The 15,799-nt window shown below is 38.3% G+C and overlaps 1 protein-coding gene across 2 annotated transcripts in view; it reads left to right on the plus strand.

Annotated features, from left to right (window-relative positions):
- WIF1 (WNT inhibitory factor 1) overlaps positions 1–15,799 on the plus strand; it is a 283,251-nt gene that overhangs the window by 216,349 nt on the left and 51,103 nt on the right. The window contains exon 6 of one of the 2 annotated variants that reach the window (XM_053716856.1): positions 10,896–10,991. The exons of the other annotated variant lie outside the window; for it this stretch is intronic. Within the exon in view, the coding sequence (XP_053572831.1) occupies positions 10,896–10,991 (96 nt within the window). The remainder of the gene's footprint in view (positions 1–10,895; positions 10,992–15,799) is intronic. 2 annotated transcript variants of the gene reach the window in all.

Raw genomic sequence — 15,799 nt, forward strand, 5'->3', positions numbered from 1 at the left:
CATTTCTATGAATATATCTCACTCCTTTATCAGAACCCAATATCTTTTCTTAATATTAATAATTTGTTATCGGACCCAATTATACTGCATAAGGGAACAAGACAGGGGTGCCCTCTCTCACCATTATTATTTGATATTGCCATCGAACCTCTGGCGGTGAAGAGCCGAGAGATTTTGGAAGGTATAAGAATAAAACAACATAAAGTTACGCTTTCTCTTTACGCAGATGATATCCTCTTTTATATAAGAAACTCTGCTAAAAATATCCCAATCTTAATTAATATTCTATCAGAATTCAGTAAATTTGCTGGGTACAGAATAAATCTATCCAAGTCCGAGATTCTCTGGATTATAAAGAATAGAAAGAGTTATATTCAAAACCCCTTTAAAGTAACTGATAAATCTATCAAATATCTGGGAATAAATCTTTCAGCAAACCCAGAGCAATGGTACCATATGAATCTTGCTCCCATTTGGAGAAGTTGTTTAGCTGAATTCCAGAAATGGAGCAAACTCCCCCTGTCACTCTCTGCAAAAATAGCATTGATCAAAATGCGAACGCTTCCAAAATTATTATTTTTTATTCAGAATATCCCTTCATTTCTGAAGAGGGCTGATATTAAAAAGTTTAATTCGGCCTGTTCCATCTTTCTCTGGGCCCCAAAGAAACCCCGTATCTCATTATCGAGGTTAATGCATCCCAAAGATCTGGGCGGATTTGCCCTGCCAAATTTAGCAACCTACAATTTGGCATGTCTCGCCCGAATTGCTCTAGACTGGCTCACAGGAGCAAATTTCATTGCTAGCTCTGATGTGGAAGGGGGTATCATAGCGCCATATGCCCTTAAGGCATTGTTACACACTGCCCACCCAGTAAAGGTACGGGATCTCCTATTAAAACATACTTTCTATAATGTTGTTCTAGCGTGGCATAAAATCTGCAAATTATTAAAAATAGAAAACACACTTTCTCGCTATTTACCGATCAGGGGTAATCCTGATTTTAAGGGTGGCTGCGAATCCTCAGCTTTTAGGAATTGGGCTGCCAATGAGTTGAGGTTTTTGAATCAGGTAGTAGATCCAGTTTCAAATCATATAAAAACATTCGAATTACTAACTAGAGAATTTCAGTTGGATAAAAGATCCTTCTATGCTTATTTACAAATAAGACACTTCTATTACAGTAAGAAACCTATGGTCGAGGACCCCTGGACCTTGGGTCCACTTGATTCTGTTATTAACAGATTTTTACAGGGAAACCATTCTATATCATATATTTATAGACTGCTGTTATTGAAGGAGGCAGAGATGAAGGTGGATAACCTTTTTTCCATCTGGAAATTTGACTTTCCTGAATTGGACAGGGGTTTTTTCCAGCAGAGTTTTGATAGGGCAAGGAAATTTTCAAGCAGTATGGCAATCAGAGAATCTCATTGTAAGCTTCTTAATAGGGCCTATTTAATGCCTAGTAAGATGGCTAAATGGAAGGGGGATATGTCTTGTTATAGATGCAACTTTCCGTCAGCAGACATCTTTCATTTATTCTATGCCTGCCCAAAAATGATCAAACTTTGGAAACAAGTGGAATATTGGTTGAATAGATTTCTGCCAGATAGAATTGTATTGAAGCCCTTGGCTATCTTCTTCTTGGTGTCGAATAAAACATATAATAAGCCTCTGATTAATACTCTAATTCTCCTAGTAAGACAGATGATACTCAAAGCATGGAAGGAGAAAAATGCTCCTAGTATAGCGTCAGTTATAAACAATGTTCACTATCAAATGTTACTAGAACTATATGATCCGCTAATATTTGAGGAAAATAAATTAAGAAAATATTTTGCTAAATGGGATAAGGTAATTTTGAGCAGACCTAGGCCTAGATTTAGAGTTCGGCGGTAGCCGTCAAAACCAGCGTTAGAGGCTCCTAACGCTGGTTTTGGCCGCCCGCTGGTATTTGGAGTCAGTGATTAAAGGGTCTAACGCTCACTTTTCAGCCGCGACTTTTCCATACCGCAGATCCCCCTACGCCATTTGCGTAGCCTATCTTTTCAATGGGATCTTCCTAACGCCGGTATTTAGAGTCGTTTCTGCAGTGAGCGTTAGAGCTCTAACGACAAGATTCCAGCCGCCTGAAAATAGCAGGAGTTAAGAGCTTTCTGGCTAACGCCAGTTTATAAAGCTCTTAACTACTGTACCCTAAAGTACACTAACACCCATAAACTACCTATGTACCCCTAAACCGAGGTCCCCCCACATCGCCGCCACTCGATTAAAATTTTTAACCCCTAATCTGCCGACCGCCACCTACGTTATACTTATGTACCCCTAATCTGCTGCCCCTAACACCGCCGACCCCTGTATTATATCTATTAACCCCTAACTTGCCCCCCACAACGTCGCCGCAAGCTACTTAAAATAATTAACCCCTAATCTTCCGACCGCAAATCGCCGCCACCTACGTTATCCCTATGTACCCCTAATCTGCTACCCCTAACATCGCCGACCCCTATGTTATATTTATTAACCCCTAATCTGCCCCCCTCAACGTCGCCGACACCTACCTACACTTATTAACCCCTAATCTGCCGAGCGGACCTGAGCGCTACTATAATAAAGTTATTAACCCCTAATCCGCCTCACTAACCCTATCATAAATAGTATTAACCCCTAATCTGCCCTCCCTAACATCGCCGACACCTACCTTCAATTATTAACCCCTAATCTGCCGACCGGAGCTCACCGCTATTCTAATAAATGTATTAACCCCTAAAGCTAAGTCTAACCCTAACACTAACACCCCCCACAATCAGCCAATCAGATTGAGCTCGCATTCTATTGGCTGTTCCGATCAGCCAATAGAATGCGAGCTCAATCTGATTGGCTGATTGGATCAGCCAATCGGATTGAACTATATTCTGATTGGCTGATTCCATCAGCCAATCAGAAAATTCCTACCTTAATTCCGATTGGCTGATAGAATCCTATCAGCCAATCGGAATTCGAGGGACGCCATCTTGGATGACGTCCCTTAAAGGAACCGTCATTCGTCGTCTAGTCGTCGGAAGAAGAGGATGGATCCGCGCTGGAGGTCTTCAAGATGGAGCCGGTCGTCATCGGATGGAAGAAGATAGAAGATGCCGCTTGGAGAAGATGTTTGCCGGTCCGGATGTCCTCTTCTTGCCGGATAGGAGGAAGACTTTGGAGCACCGGATTATGGATCGCCAACCCCCGCTTGGGTTGGATGAAGATCTTGGAGCCAGGACGGATCGGTGAACCTGGTATGGTGAAGACAAGGTAGGAAGATCTTCAGGGGATTAGTGTTAGGTTTATTTAAGGGGGGTTTGGGTTAGATTAGGGGTATGTGGGTGGTGGGTTGTAATGTTGGGGGGGGGGGTATTGTATGTTTTTTTTTACAGGCAAAAGAGCTGAAATTCTTGGGGCATGCCCCGCAAAGGGCCCTGTTCAGGGCTGGTAAGGTAAAAGAGCTTGTAATATTTGTATTTTAGAATAGGGTAGGGAATTTTTTATTTTGGGGGGCTTTGTTATTTTATTAGGGGGCTTAGAGTAGGTGTAATTAGTTTAAAATTGTTGTAATATTTTTCTTATGTTTGTAAATATTTTATTATTTTCTGTAACTTAGTTCTTTTTTATTTTTTGTACTTTAGATAGTTTATTTAATTGTATTTATTTGTAGCAATTGTGTTTAATTAATTTATTGATAGTGTAGTGTTAGGTTAATTGTAGGTAATTGTAGGTAGTTTATTTAATTATTTTATTGATAGGGTAGTGTTAGGTTTAATTATATCTTAGGTTAGGATTTATTTTACAGGTAAATTTGTTATTATTTTAACTAGGTAACTATTAAATAGTTCTTAACTATTTAATAGCTATTGTACCTGGTTAAAATAATTACAAAGTTGCCTGTAAAATAAATATTAATCCTAAAATAGCTATAATATAATTCTAATTTATATTGTAGCTATATTAGGATTTATTTTACAGGTAAGTATTTAGCTTTAAATAGGAATCATTTATTTAATAAGAGTTAATTTATTTCGTTAGATAAAAATTATATTTAACTTAGGGGGGTGTTAGTGTTAGGGTTAGACTTAGCTTTAGGGGTTAATACATTTATTAGAATAGCGGTGAGCTCCGGTCGGCAGATTAGGGGTTAATAATTGAAGGTAGGTGTCGGCGATGTTAGGGAGGGCAGATTAGGGGTTAATACTATTTATGATAGGGTTAGTGAGGCGGATTAGGGGTTAATAACTTTATTATAGTAGCGCTCAGGTCCGCTCGGCAGATTAGGGGTTAATAAGTGTAGGCAGGTGTCGGCGACGTTGTGGGGGGCAGATTAGGGGTTAATAAATATAACATAGGGGTCGGCGATGTTAGGGCAGCAGATTAGGGGTACATAGGGATAACGTAGGTGGCGGCGGTTTACGGAGCGGCAGATTAGGGGTTAAAAGTGTAATGCAGGGGTCAGCGATAGCGGGGGCGGCAGATTAGGGGTTAATAAGTGTAAGGTTAGGGGTGTTTAGACTCGGGGTACATGTTAGAGTGTTAGGTGCAGACGTAGGAAGTGTTTCCCCATAGGAAACAATGGGGCTGCGTTAGGAGCTGAACGCTGCTTTTTTGCAGGTGTTAGGTTTTTTTTCAGCTCAAACTGCCCCATTGTTTCCTATGGGAGAATCGTGCACGAGCACGTTTTTGATGCCGGCCGCGTCCGTAAGCAACTCTGGTATCGAGAGTTGCATTTGCGGTAAATATGCTCTACGCTCCTTTTTTGGAGCCTAACGCAGCATTTGTTTGAACTCTCGATACCAGAGTTAAATTTATGGTGCGGCCAGAAAAAAACCCGCGGAGCGTTAACAGCCCTTTTACCGCCGAACTCCAAATCTAGGCCCTAGTGAGGTCCAGTTACAGATATTAAAATTTTTTCGTAACTCACCGGTTTTTTTACAATTAATTCTATCAGAGAGTTACCCTGATCTCTGGAGACAATGGTTTCTTTGAGGCGAAGGGGTGGGGGCCCCGGGTGGAGGAAAGAGAGTTAGTACAGGCCCTTCTTCTTTTCTCCTCTCTCCTTCTTTTTTTTTTTTTTTTTTTTCTTTTACTTCTTCTTTTTCTTTTTCTTCTTTTCTTCTCTTTCCTTTTATGTATGTATGGAACTCCAATAATGAGAGAAATTAGAGGAGCAGACTTGGTTTGAGATTCCAAGGTGATATTATATGTACTGTTGTCAGCTATTATTATTGTGTTTTTTAGAAGTAAGATTGTCAAAGTGATGACTCATGTAATGCTGATATTCTCATTATCTTTGGAATGCTTAATGTTGAAGCTGTATATGATTTTGAATCCCTCAATAAAGAAAAAATATGTTTGGAAAAAAAAAAAAAAAGGGCCTTTTGCTGGACATTGCCCCAAATAAATCAGTTCTTTTACCTGTAAAAAAAACAACCCCCAACAGTAAAACCCACCACCCACACAACCAAGCCCCCCAAATAAAATCCTATCTAAAAAACCTAAGCTCCCCATTGCCCTGAAAAGGACATCTGGATAGGCATTGCCCTTAAAAGGACATTTAGGTCTTTTTCGTTGCCCAAAACCCTAATCTAAAAATAAAACCCACCCAATAAACCCTTAATAAAATCTAACACTAACCCCCGAAGATCCACTTACAGTTTTTGAAGACCGGACATCCATCCTCATCCAGCCGGGAGAAGTCTTCATCCAAGCAGGCAGAAGTTCTCAACGAAGCCGGGAGAAGTCTTCATCCAAGCGGCAAGAAGTCGCCCTCCAGGCGGGCAGAAGTCTTCATCCAGACGGCATCTTCTATCTTCATCCTTCCGATGCGGAGCGGCTCCATCTTCAAGACATCTGGCGCGGAGCATCCTCTTCTTTCGATGGCTCTTGAAGAATGAAGTTTCCTTTAAATGATGTCATCCAAGATGGCATCCCTTGAATTCTGATTGGCTGATAGAATTCTATCAGCCAATCGGAATTAAAGGGTAAAAAATCCTATTGGCTTATGCAATAAGCCATTAGGATTGAGCTTCAATCCTATTGGCTGATCCAATCAGCCAATAGGATTGAGCTCACATTCTATTGACTATTTGGAACAGCCAATAGAATGCGAGCTCAATCCTATTGGCAATGCCCATACAAATGCCCTTTTCAGGGCAATGGGGAGCTTAGGTTTTCTAGATAGGATTTTATTTGGGGGGTTTGGTTGTGTGGGTGGTGGGTTTTACTGTTGGGGGGTTGTTTGTATTTTTTTTTTACAGGTAAAAGAGCTGATTTCTTTGGGGGCAATGCCCAGCAAAAGGCCCTTTTAAGGGCTATTGGCAGTTTAGTGTAGGCTATGGTTTTTTTATTTTGGGGGGGGGGGCTTTTTATTTTGATAGGGCTATTAGATTAGGTGTAATTAGTTTAAATATTTGATCATTTCTTTTTTATTTTGTGTAATTTAGTGTTTATTTTTTTGTAATTTAGTTAATTGTATTTAATTAATGGAATTTATTTAATTTTAGTGTAATGTTAGGTGTTAGTGTAACTCAGGTTAGTTTTTATTTTACAGGTGAATTTGTATTTATTTTAACTAGGTAGTTAGTAAATAGTTAATAACTATTTACTAACTAGTCTACCTAGTTAAAATAAATACAAACTTAGCTGTGTAATAAAAATAAAACCTACAATGTAACTATTAGTAATATTGTAGCTAGCTTAGGGTTTATTTTATAGGTAAGTATTTAGTTTTAAATAGGAATTATTTACGTAATGATAGTAATTTTTATTTAGATTTATTTTAATTATATTAAAGTTAGGAGTGTTAGGGTTAGGTTTAGGGGTTAATAACTTTAGTATAGTGGTGGCGGTGACGTTGGGGGCGGCAGATTAGGGGTTAATAAATTTAGGTAGGTGGCGGCGACATTGGGGGCAGCAGATTAGGCGTTATTAATATTTAACTAGTGTTTGCTATGCGGGAGTGCAGCAGTTTAGGGGGTAATATGTTTATTATAGTGGCGGCGATGTCCGGAGCGGCAGATTAGGGGTTATTCATTTTATGATAGTGTTTGCGATGCGGGAGGGCCTCGGTTTAGGGGTTAATAGGTAGTTTATGGGTGTTAGTTTACTTTGTAACACTTTAGTTATGAGTTTTATGCTACAGCTTTGTAGCGCAAAACCCATAACTACTGACTTTAGATGGCGGTACGAATCTTGTCGGTATGGGCTGTACCGCTCACTTTTTGGCCTCCAAGGCAAAACTCGTAATACCGGTGCTATGGAAGTCCCATTGAAAAAGGACTTTTTGAAAGGTGCGGTAGTTACGTTGCGTTACGGCCAAAAAGGTGTGCGGTACAGCTATACCTACAAGACTCGTAATAGCAGCGGTAGTGAAAAAGCAGTGTTATGAGGCTTTTTAACTCATAACGCAAAACTCGTAAACTAGCCGTCAATTATTTGCAGTAGGTTAGCAATACTCTTTCTCTTATTACTAATATATATTAATAAATCATCCGCATAAAGAAACTTGCAGAGTACTATTAACTAATTGGGTACCTTCTCATTTTTGTCTTAATATGATAGCAAGGGATTAAATTGCGATATCAAACATTAACGGGGGGGGGGGGGGCGGACACCCTTGATGTGTCCCTCTGCAAAGCTGAAAATCTCTTGAAATTGTATCATTGTTTAATAATACTGAAGCAGGATTATTATATATAATTTTAATATAGTTATGAAATTACCTTCCAAAGTTAGCCAGGGAGGTAAATAAATTATCCCAGCTTAAAGAGTGAAACACTTTTTCTGCATCTATTGTAATTATAGCAGCATCTGTCTGAAGATTAAAACTTTTATATTTACATTTCGTCCAAAAATTATCCAGCACTAAGGGGACCTTACGAATGTTCATAGAAGAGTGTCCTGTCATGAATCCTGTCTGGTCAGGGTGTATAATATTTGGGAGTATTTTTTTAAGGCTTCCCGCTAGTAGTGTAGTAGTAGTTAGTAGTGACCACTTATTACTGCATGGGTACTTTGTTTATATCTTACAATACCTCTAAGTGTATATATTACTCTTATATCTTGATAGTATTTGTTAAAGGGACATAATAGTCATATGCTAAATCACTTGAAACTGATGCAGTATAACTGTAAAAAGCTGACAGGAAAATATCACCTGAGCATCTCTATGTAAAAAAGGAAGATATTTTACCTCACAATCTCCTCAGCTCAGCAGAGTAAATTCTGTGTAAAAAGTTATACTCAGCTGCTGTCCAGCTGCAGGTAAGAAAAATAAAAAAATGAAGAAATGAACAGCAGCCAATCAGCATCAACAGTGCTGAGGTCATGAACTCTTTAACTGTGATCTCATGAGATTTGACTTAACTCTCATGAGATTTCATTGTAAACTTCCTTACACTGAATAGGGAAATAAGATGAGTGCACGAAAGCTCACTCCCTTAGCTGTCCCGGGACAGACATACTGATTTGTTGCTTAGAAGTCCTTTACAATGGGATGTGGCTACTGAGTAACTTTTGAGGTAAAATATCTTTCTTTTTTACATAGACATGTTCAGGTGATATTTTCTAGTCAGCGTTTTACTGCTATGCTGCATCACTTTCAAGTGTTTAAACATTTGGATATTATGGCCCTTTAATATCTAGGTAATATATTGAATAGTTGCTATAATTGTTAAGCTATGATTTTCAAGGGTTCAAGAGTTATCCGATAACTTGTTATAAAATAGAAAACAGAGGTTCTTATTGTGTAATTTACTTTACCACTTAAAGCTTTTTGAAAGATAGAAATATATATATATGTGTGTGCGCTTGTGCACGCGTGTGTGTGTGTGACTGGTTGAATTAAAAGAATATGTAACTTTTCAAAAAGCATTAGTTGAAACTGATATAACTTAATAACAAAATAGTTATTCTGATATAACTTAATAACAACATTGTATTTAATATATCAATACTAATATTTAAAAAAAAAAAGTTTAGACATTTTAATTATTGATAAAAAAGTGGTGAGAAAACTGACCATAGGACGTGATTTTGTACATTTATATTCTTTTGATGTCATAGGACAGCTTCAGTTTATTATTAATACAGATCACTTTGGACATTAGTTTCAGATATTTTAATTATATGTACAGAAATGGAAAGTCTGAGTGAATGTTAAAGGTTCATTGAGCTCCTCAAATCCTTACCCATATGATATTGTATTTACTGTAAGTTTATTCAAGGAAACTACATTTTATTTGTATTTGCTTTGTTATCTTATTTTGTATTGTTATTTTTACATCTTCAAGAAAATATCAACAAACAACAAGTTAATTCATGTTAGCCTTCTAATTGTCTTAACCACTGACATTTTTTTTTTCTTTTCTGCATGTATTTCTTATCTAACCACAGCAATATATTGCATTATGGGTACTTCTAGAAATATTGGTTGGCTTTAAATACCTCTTAAAAGAAAACTCCTGTTGTACATTTTGTTTTGTCAACAAAAGACATGGATTGTATAATTAAAAATGTTTTGGCCTAAAGCAAACTCTTTTAATAGCATTGCCAGTGGTTAAAGAGAAGCAGCTTTTGTATTTGCCATTTAGATACAGATATAGAGAACAAATCCCTATAAGGAAGGAGAGGCACCCTATGATTTATTTTACAAATTCATTGCACCACCTTAACCTTAATTATAGGATCTCCAGCATTCTCATAATTGTGCATCAAATATGCACACAAATAAAATACTGATGAGAGAACAAACTGGATTTGATTAAAATGACGGCCCAATTGTATCCCCACATGGCACTACTTAACTCCTTAAATATTTGCATGGCTATAAATGAGTCACAGTTCTTTGGCATTCATAGGTTTTATAAGTCTCCTCCACACCAAAGAATGTATTTACAAAGCTGGCCCACTGACATGTCAGACTGTCATATTTGTAAGGGAACATATTAACTTTGCTGAGTGTTTTCTCTTCCTTATTATACCTATGGTGTTTAACTTAAAGGGACATGAAACCCAATTTTTTTCTTTCATGATTCAAATAAAGAATACAATTTTAAACAACTTTCCAAATTACTTATATTATTTAATTTGCTGCCTTCTCTTGTTATCCTTTGCTGATAGCTTTATCTAGGAAAGCTCAGAAGCAGCAGAGAAGCTACGTCCCAGCTGTTGATTGGTAGCTGCATATATATACTGATTGTGATTGGCTAACCCATGAGTTCAGTTAGAAACCATTAGTGCATTGCTGCTACTTCAACAAATGAGACCAAGAGAATGAAACAAATTAGATGATAGAAGTAAATTAGAAAGTAGTTTAAAATTGTATTCTCTGTCTGAATCATGAAAGAAAAAATGTGGGTTTCATGTCCCTTTAAGGACTTTAGTCAGTGAAGAGACAACATCCTGATATGATAAGAAAGCACATGAATGTGGCTGCTGCTATAGAGGCTAAGGGATTTACAGCTGGGTAATTTATCTTGGTACTGTTGGTCATTTCTAAACAGAGCAGTTTGCAGCAGCTACAGTCAGAGGCTCCTTGCCCTTTCATAAACGACATTCAAGACTTTGCTACCCTAGAGGGTGCTGGGAAATAAAGGGTGATTGTAGTAAATCAGCTGTGCTGCATGAATATTCTGCAACACGTAGGTGCTTTCAGAAACTTGCTTGTACCAACAAATGCCATTTTATAGCAGATGTAAGTATTATTACATATTTACTGCACAACAGACAAAATAAGTAAAGTTAGACTTTTCTTGTTGCTTGCCGATGGTGATGTTTACAACTACAACAGAATGTGGCCAAGCTGTGTTACATAAGCAAACACTTAAATAACTGCCTGGCTTGTTCTTTTTGTCTTGCTGTAGCTCTCTGCATGCCGCGGTGTATCAATGGTGGGCTCTGCGTAACGCCTGGATTGTGTATCTGTCCGCCTGGCTATTATGGCATCAACTGTGATAAAGGTACCTATAGTAAAAGCTTTATTAAAAGACTGCAGCGCTATCATAATAACTATTTTAACTATTTTGCAGTAGAAATAATCAATCATTTATTAAGGATTGTTATTACGCTCTTTTGAGTTCACAAGCAACATATATATATAATTGTTTTTGTTATAGTATTTTGTTTACGTTTCTTTATCTTATTTAAATCATTACTCAATTGCAGTGTTATCTATGTGATTTGTGTGTGATCTAATTTAATATGTATTGAAATAAATATGACTGTAGCATCCCCTCATTGTCAGGGATTTCCAGATATGGAAATAATGCATTAACTGTAAGTCCACTAACTTAACCCAAAACTGCCATTTTAAAAATGATATATATTTTGATTTTGCAAAAAAATGCTTGGATTCATTCTTATTGCTCAGTTGAAATGGCCTCTAATTAGCTATAGTGACCCAAGTTTTTTTTGTTTTGTTTTTTTAAATGTGCACAAATGGAGGTTTACAGATATAGACATGATTATGGTAACTTTTACAAAATCAGTTTTTAACATGTAGCACAGAGTCTTCTATTGGAGTACAATATGGCCCCTATTTATCTAATCACAGATGGACAATGTTCCCAACTAGAGAACCTGTCTGTTAGTGATTGTGGCACAAATAAATCCTTATAAAGAACTGCCCCAGCTTCCGTGCGACCAAGCCTTTGAGAAAGCCTAACAGCGAAATGCGCATCAGGCAGATCTTTTGAATCCTTTCAGCATACTTTTATGATATTTGATTTGAGTACCTTGGTATCAGATATTATTTTTGCAATATATGGATGCCCGGACCTAACACGTTTTAATAATTGTGTGAGCACTACTATATCATAGTTAATTGTTTGGGGGACTGTGTCCTCTTTAGGTGTATAGTATTTTTGGTTGGTTCCACGATTGCATCTCTGATGCCTCTTTGATTGTTAATCTGTTATTTGACAAATTCATTATCAATAATGGTTAAGTTTTAGTGTTACCCTGTCTCCTTCCAGACAAATTTATTCGCGAGTGCTCTTAACATGCCTCTTTTTTTTCTCCCCCCTTTTTTTCTTTTTGCCTTGTCAGACTATTCTATTCTTCAGATACCAACACAGTCAAAATATCTATCTCTCTTATTGCAAGAAGTAAACTGTGCTGAGACTACTCTGGCCTCCTATCAATCATCATTCAGTTGTTGCCTATGGCCAAGCACTGGCTTAGTTAAAGGGGGGCCTGGGGACATAGGTCCCACCTGCACAAAAAATAAAACATATTCTTCAACCTCAAAATTTATTGTATTTGTTCCCCTCTGTTTTTATTAACACATTTAGTTTTTGAGCCCTCCCACAATTATAACTTTAAAAATGGTCAGACAACTCACATTTTCTCTCAAACCATGAAATAACAAGAGGGTCAAATGGTACTTTAGTTGTTTTATTTTTAATAGGGCATCACATGCATATTTAAATAGCACATGATGCAAATTTTCTGCTATCCCTAGCTGCATGTTAAAGGAGCAGTTATATCGTAATCATGAAAAATAAATAAAGCACAGGGTTTGTTTGTTTTTGGGGGGGTCTTTTTCAAAATACATCTGCCGAGTGCCTTGTCCATTTTATTCATACACATCTAAATATCTATATATCTATCTATATATATATATATATATCTATCTAACTATACATATATATATATATATTTAATTTTTGGATATATATAATTTCTGAGGCCCAAAACAATCATAACAACATCAGAAAATGCACATGGACCAATAAGATGTTGATAATATGAAGTAGCAGAATTATCATAGAAATACATCTTCCATACATAGTGATAGTAAACAAATGAATTTAATTCTACCATATACCTCATTTTACTTATATGTTAAGAACTATATCACCTCCTCATGATAAAGACATTACTCTTGGGCCTTGTAAGAATGAGAAATTAATAAGCTTAGGGGGTAATTTATTGCGTTAATTTTTTACAATTTTGCTCGCATGGATTGGTTAATTCAGTTGTCAATCATCTCTAAAGCGATTTGATTGGTGGAATAACAGTGATATTGCTGAAATACTAGTGGGGCTTCTTAAACAAGCTCTTATGGGTATATTGTGGATATAAAAGTTACATAAACGACTTCCGGTAGGCGGCTTAACAAGATGGCCACAGCTTCACTTTGCTCCGAGACTGAAACCTGCTTTTGAGTACACTGTGGCAACATCCCCAGCCATCCATACCTCCCTTGGCAATAATTGTGCCTGGGAATACTCCAGGATCAGGACATTACAACTCCTGGCCTCCGAGAAGGCACAGAAAAGTAAGAAATTTGTTTTTGGACCTGCAGACGTGCACACTCAGACAACCAAGATGGCGCACATTGCTGAGGCCCTAGTAGATATATTCATGCCTATGCTGGACTCCCTAACAACAACCATAGGGGATCTCCTCTGTGAAGTGCGAGAGCTTCGCACACCCGAACCTCCTAATGTAATTCCTACATGTTTGAGTGTGCCTCGTCAGATTTCATCAGCTCATGTGAAAAACGATACCTTAGATAACGGCACTATATCACCGATGGAGGAATCACACTCCCCTAACCTCCTTCCCCAACCAAACTACCTGGTCATGTTGGAAACAGAGATATTGAAAGAGGTGGCTGTCCCCCACACACGGATCTACCTAAGACCTGCTTCTGTGGAGGCGCATCAAACCTCGGGACTCCTGGCACTCTTTGGGAATGAGAGCGCTGACGGCCTCACGACCGGTGTCCCTAATCCTCTTCACCTTGGCTCTCCAGCCATCAGCATGCTGTTGTGTTCAGCCGACACGTCTGACCAATGTCTTCACCTGCTGGAAAGGGGCGACGACGCAACTCCCGAGCCTCCAGCGGCCCTCGCCGCACTGTGCACACCGGGAGAAGACAACAGCTGCAGAACTCATGCTGCACAGGAGAGCAGACAGGCAGCGGTTGTAACTACCACACCGCAGGGAACCATTCTACGGTCTGCCTCGGGTCGGACCTGAGAGGTGACGGCTACTCTGTTGTTGCGCCACTGTACCTGCTTCTTGCTGCGGAGCAGCCCTTCTCTTAGCCGCAAAAGAACTGCACCCTCCTGAGACATGAGTGCCATACTCCTTCTCGTGCTGGGGTCAGGTGATCCGCTCATGACAACAACCCTATATTCCAGCTGACTGGGTGGCGGAGTGGTCGTATGAACAAAAATCTTCAGCTGGCTCATGTGTAGTGGTGGAATAACAGACATATTTTAATATTTGACTGTGTGTGTGCTTTGGTACCTTTGCACTTTATTCTCAGTTATACACCGCTTCTTGTGTGTTAAAAGAATTGAGTCTACTGTACCCATTAGAAAGCATAATTTCTCATCAGGACATACAGGGGCTGAAAGCATTTAGAAACAGCGGCTGCACTAATCTATTGTCATGTATATCAGAAACTATCAAGTATTTACGTGCATGCAACATTAAGGCGGCCACACTGTTTATACTGGGTGATTAGCACAGTCAGTCACTAATCCGTTGTATAATATAAGATACCTGCCGGGCAGTATAATCTGTTAATTAATTGAAGCTGAGTAAATGGTGCCCTTACACATACCTAGCTGGGGACTACTCTACTTAACTTAGATTTTTTTTCCTATTGCAGCTGCCGCCCACATACCTGCTGAACCCATTCAGGACCTGTCTTGTTTTAGTTTAACTTATATGTGTAGCTTAGAAGCTTTATTTCACTATTTTATTATGTAAATGTATTGTATGGTTAGTTATGATTCTGAACTGCTGAACAATCATAGTGCTGTCTGCTGAGGATTGCAGTGCGTTAAAACTCTCATAATGTGTTAATAACTTTAGCCACGCTGCTTTCTTATAAGGGCCACATTTCCACTGTAACTCCACAGTTTGGTTTTTGTGTTTTATTTTGTTTTGTTTTGTTTATCAATGTTTTCATCCTGTTTAGTATTTTAAACTCTATTTAACTAGCGCTCATCACCCTGAAACATAGTAACTCCTCCAACCAGTTCAATTTCCTCAAATTAATGGATTCCCAATTTTATTGTGGACTAGGCAATTTCGTTATATGCTTATCTTTACACACTTTTGGCCGAATGTCACTTAATCTGACTAAGATACCTGCTTATTTTGGGTTTGGTATGATTACTGCAGCATAATATCAATGCCCCATAATACTTAATGCTGCTAGTCATCATTCTCTCTACATAATTCATACTAACTCAGTATTGGCTATCAGCACATGCAGCTTTTCCTTTCCTGTAAGCAGCCTGAATATAGTCATCTTGCAGCAGCCCCTGGATTGATACTGGCTTCCAATTTCCAGGCCCCAGGCTAAGAGTCAACTACATAAATGCCTGCTAGTCCCTTGTACTAGTAGACCGGTCTCTCCACTCTGCGTACCCGAAAATCTGGTAACATATAGTCTTGGTCAGGGGCACAGCATAAATCAATATCATTCCCACGATAGTGCCAATTCTATATATGAACCTCACATTGCTACCGGGCTATAGGATTGAGATACATTAGCTATCCCCCATATCGTTTCAATTTACCTAATATAGACTAGATCTTATAAATATGGTTAGAACCTCTTTATGTAGGGACAGGCCTAACATTAGGGGAACATTCATGCAGAAATGCCCACAAGGATAGCTGGGATATCCTCACAATTTTGCTCTGGCTCTTATGATCTGAGTACAACACATCTGAGTTATAGAGCATCAAGGGAGAATTGATAGTGTGTACTAGTTTTAGTTTAGTTTTGTCTGTGCTT

Source organism: Bombina bombina, chromosome 6, assembly GCF_027579735.1.
Source record: "Bombina bombina isolate aBomBom1 chromosome 6, aBomBom1.pri, whole genome shotgun sequence".
Classification (NCBI taxonomy): domain Eukaryota; kingdom Metazoa; phylum Chordata; class Amphibia; order Anura; family Bombinatoridae; genus Bombina; species Bombina bombina.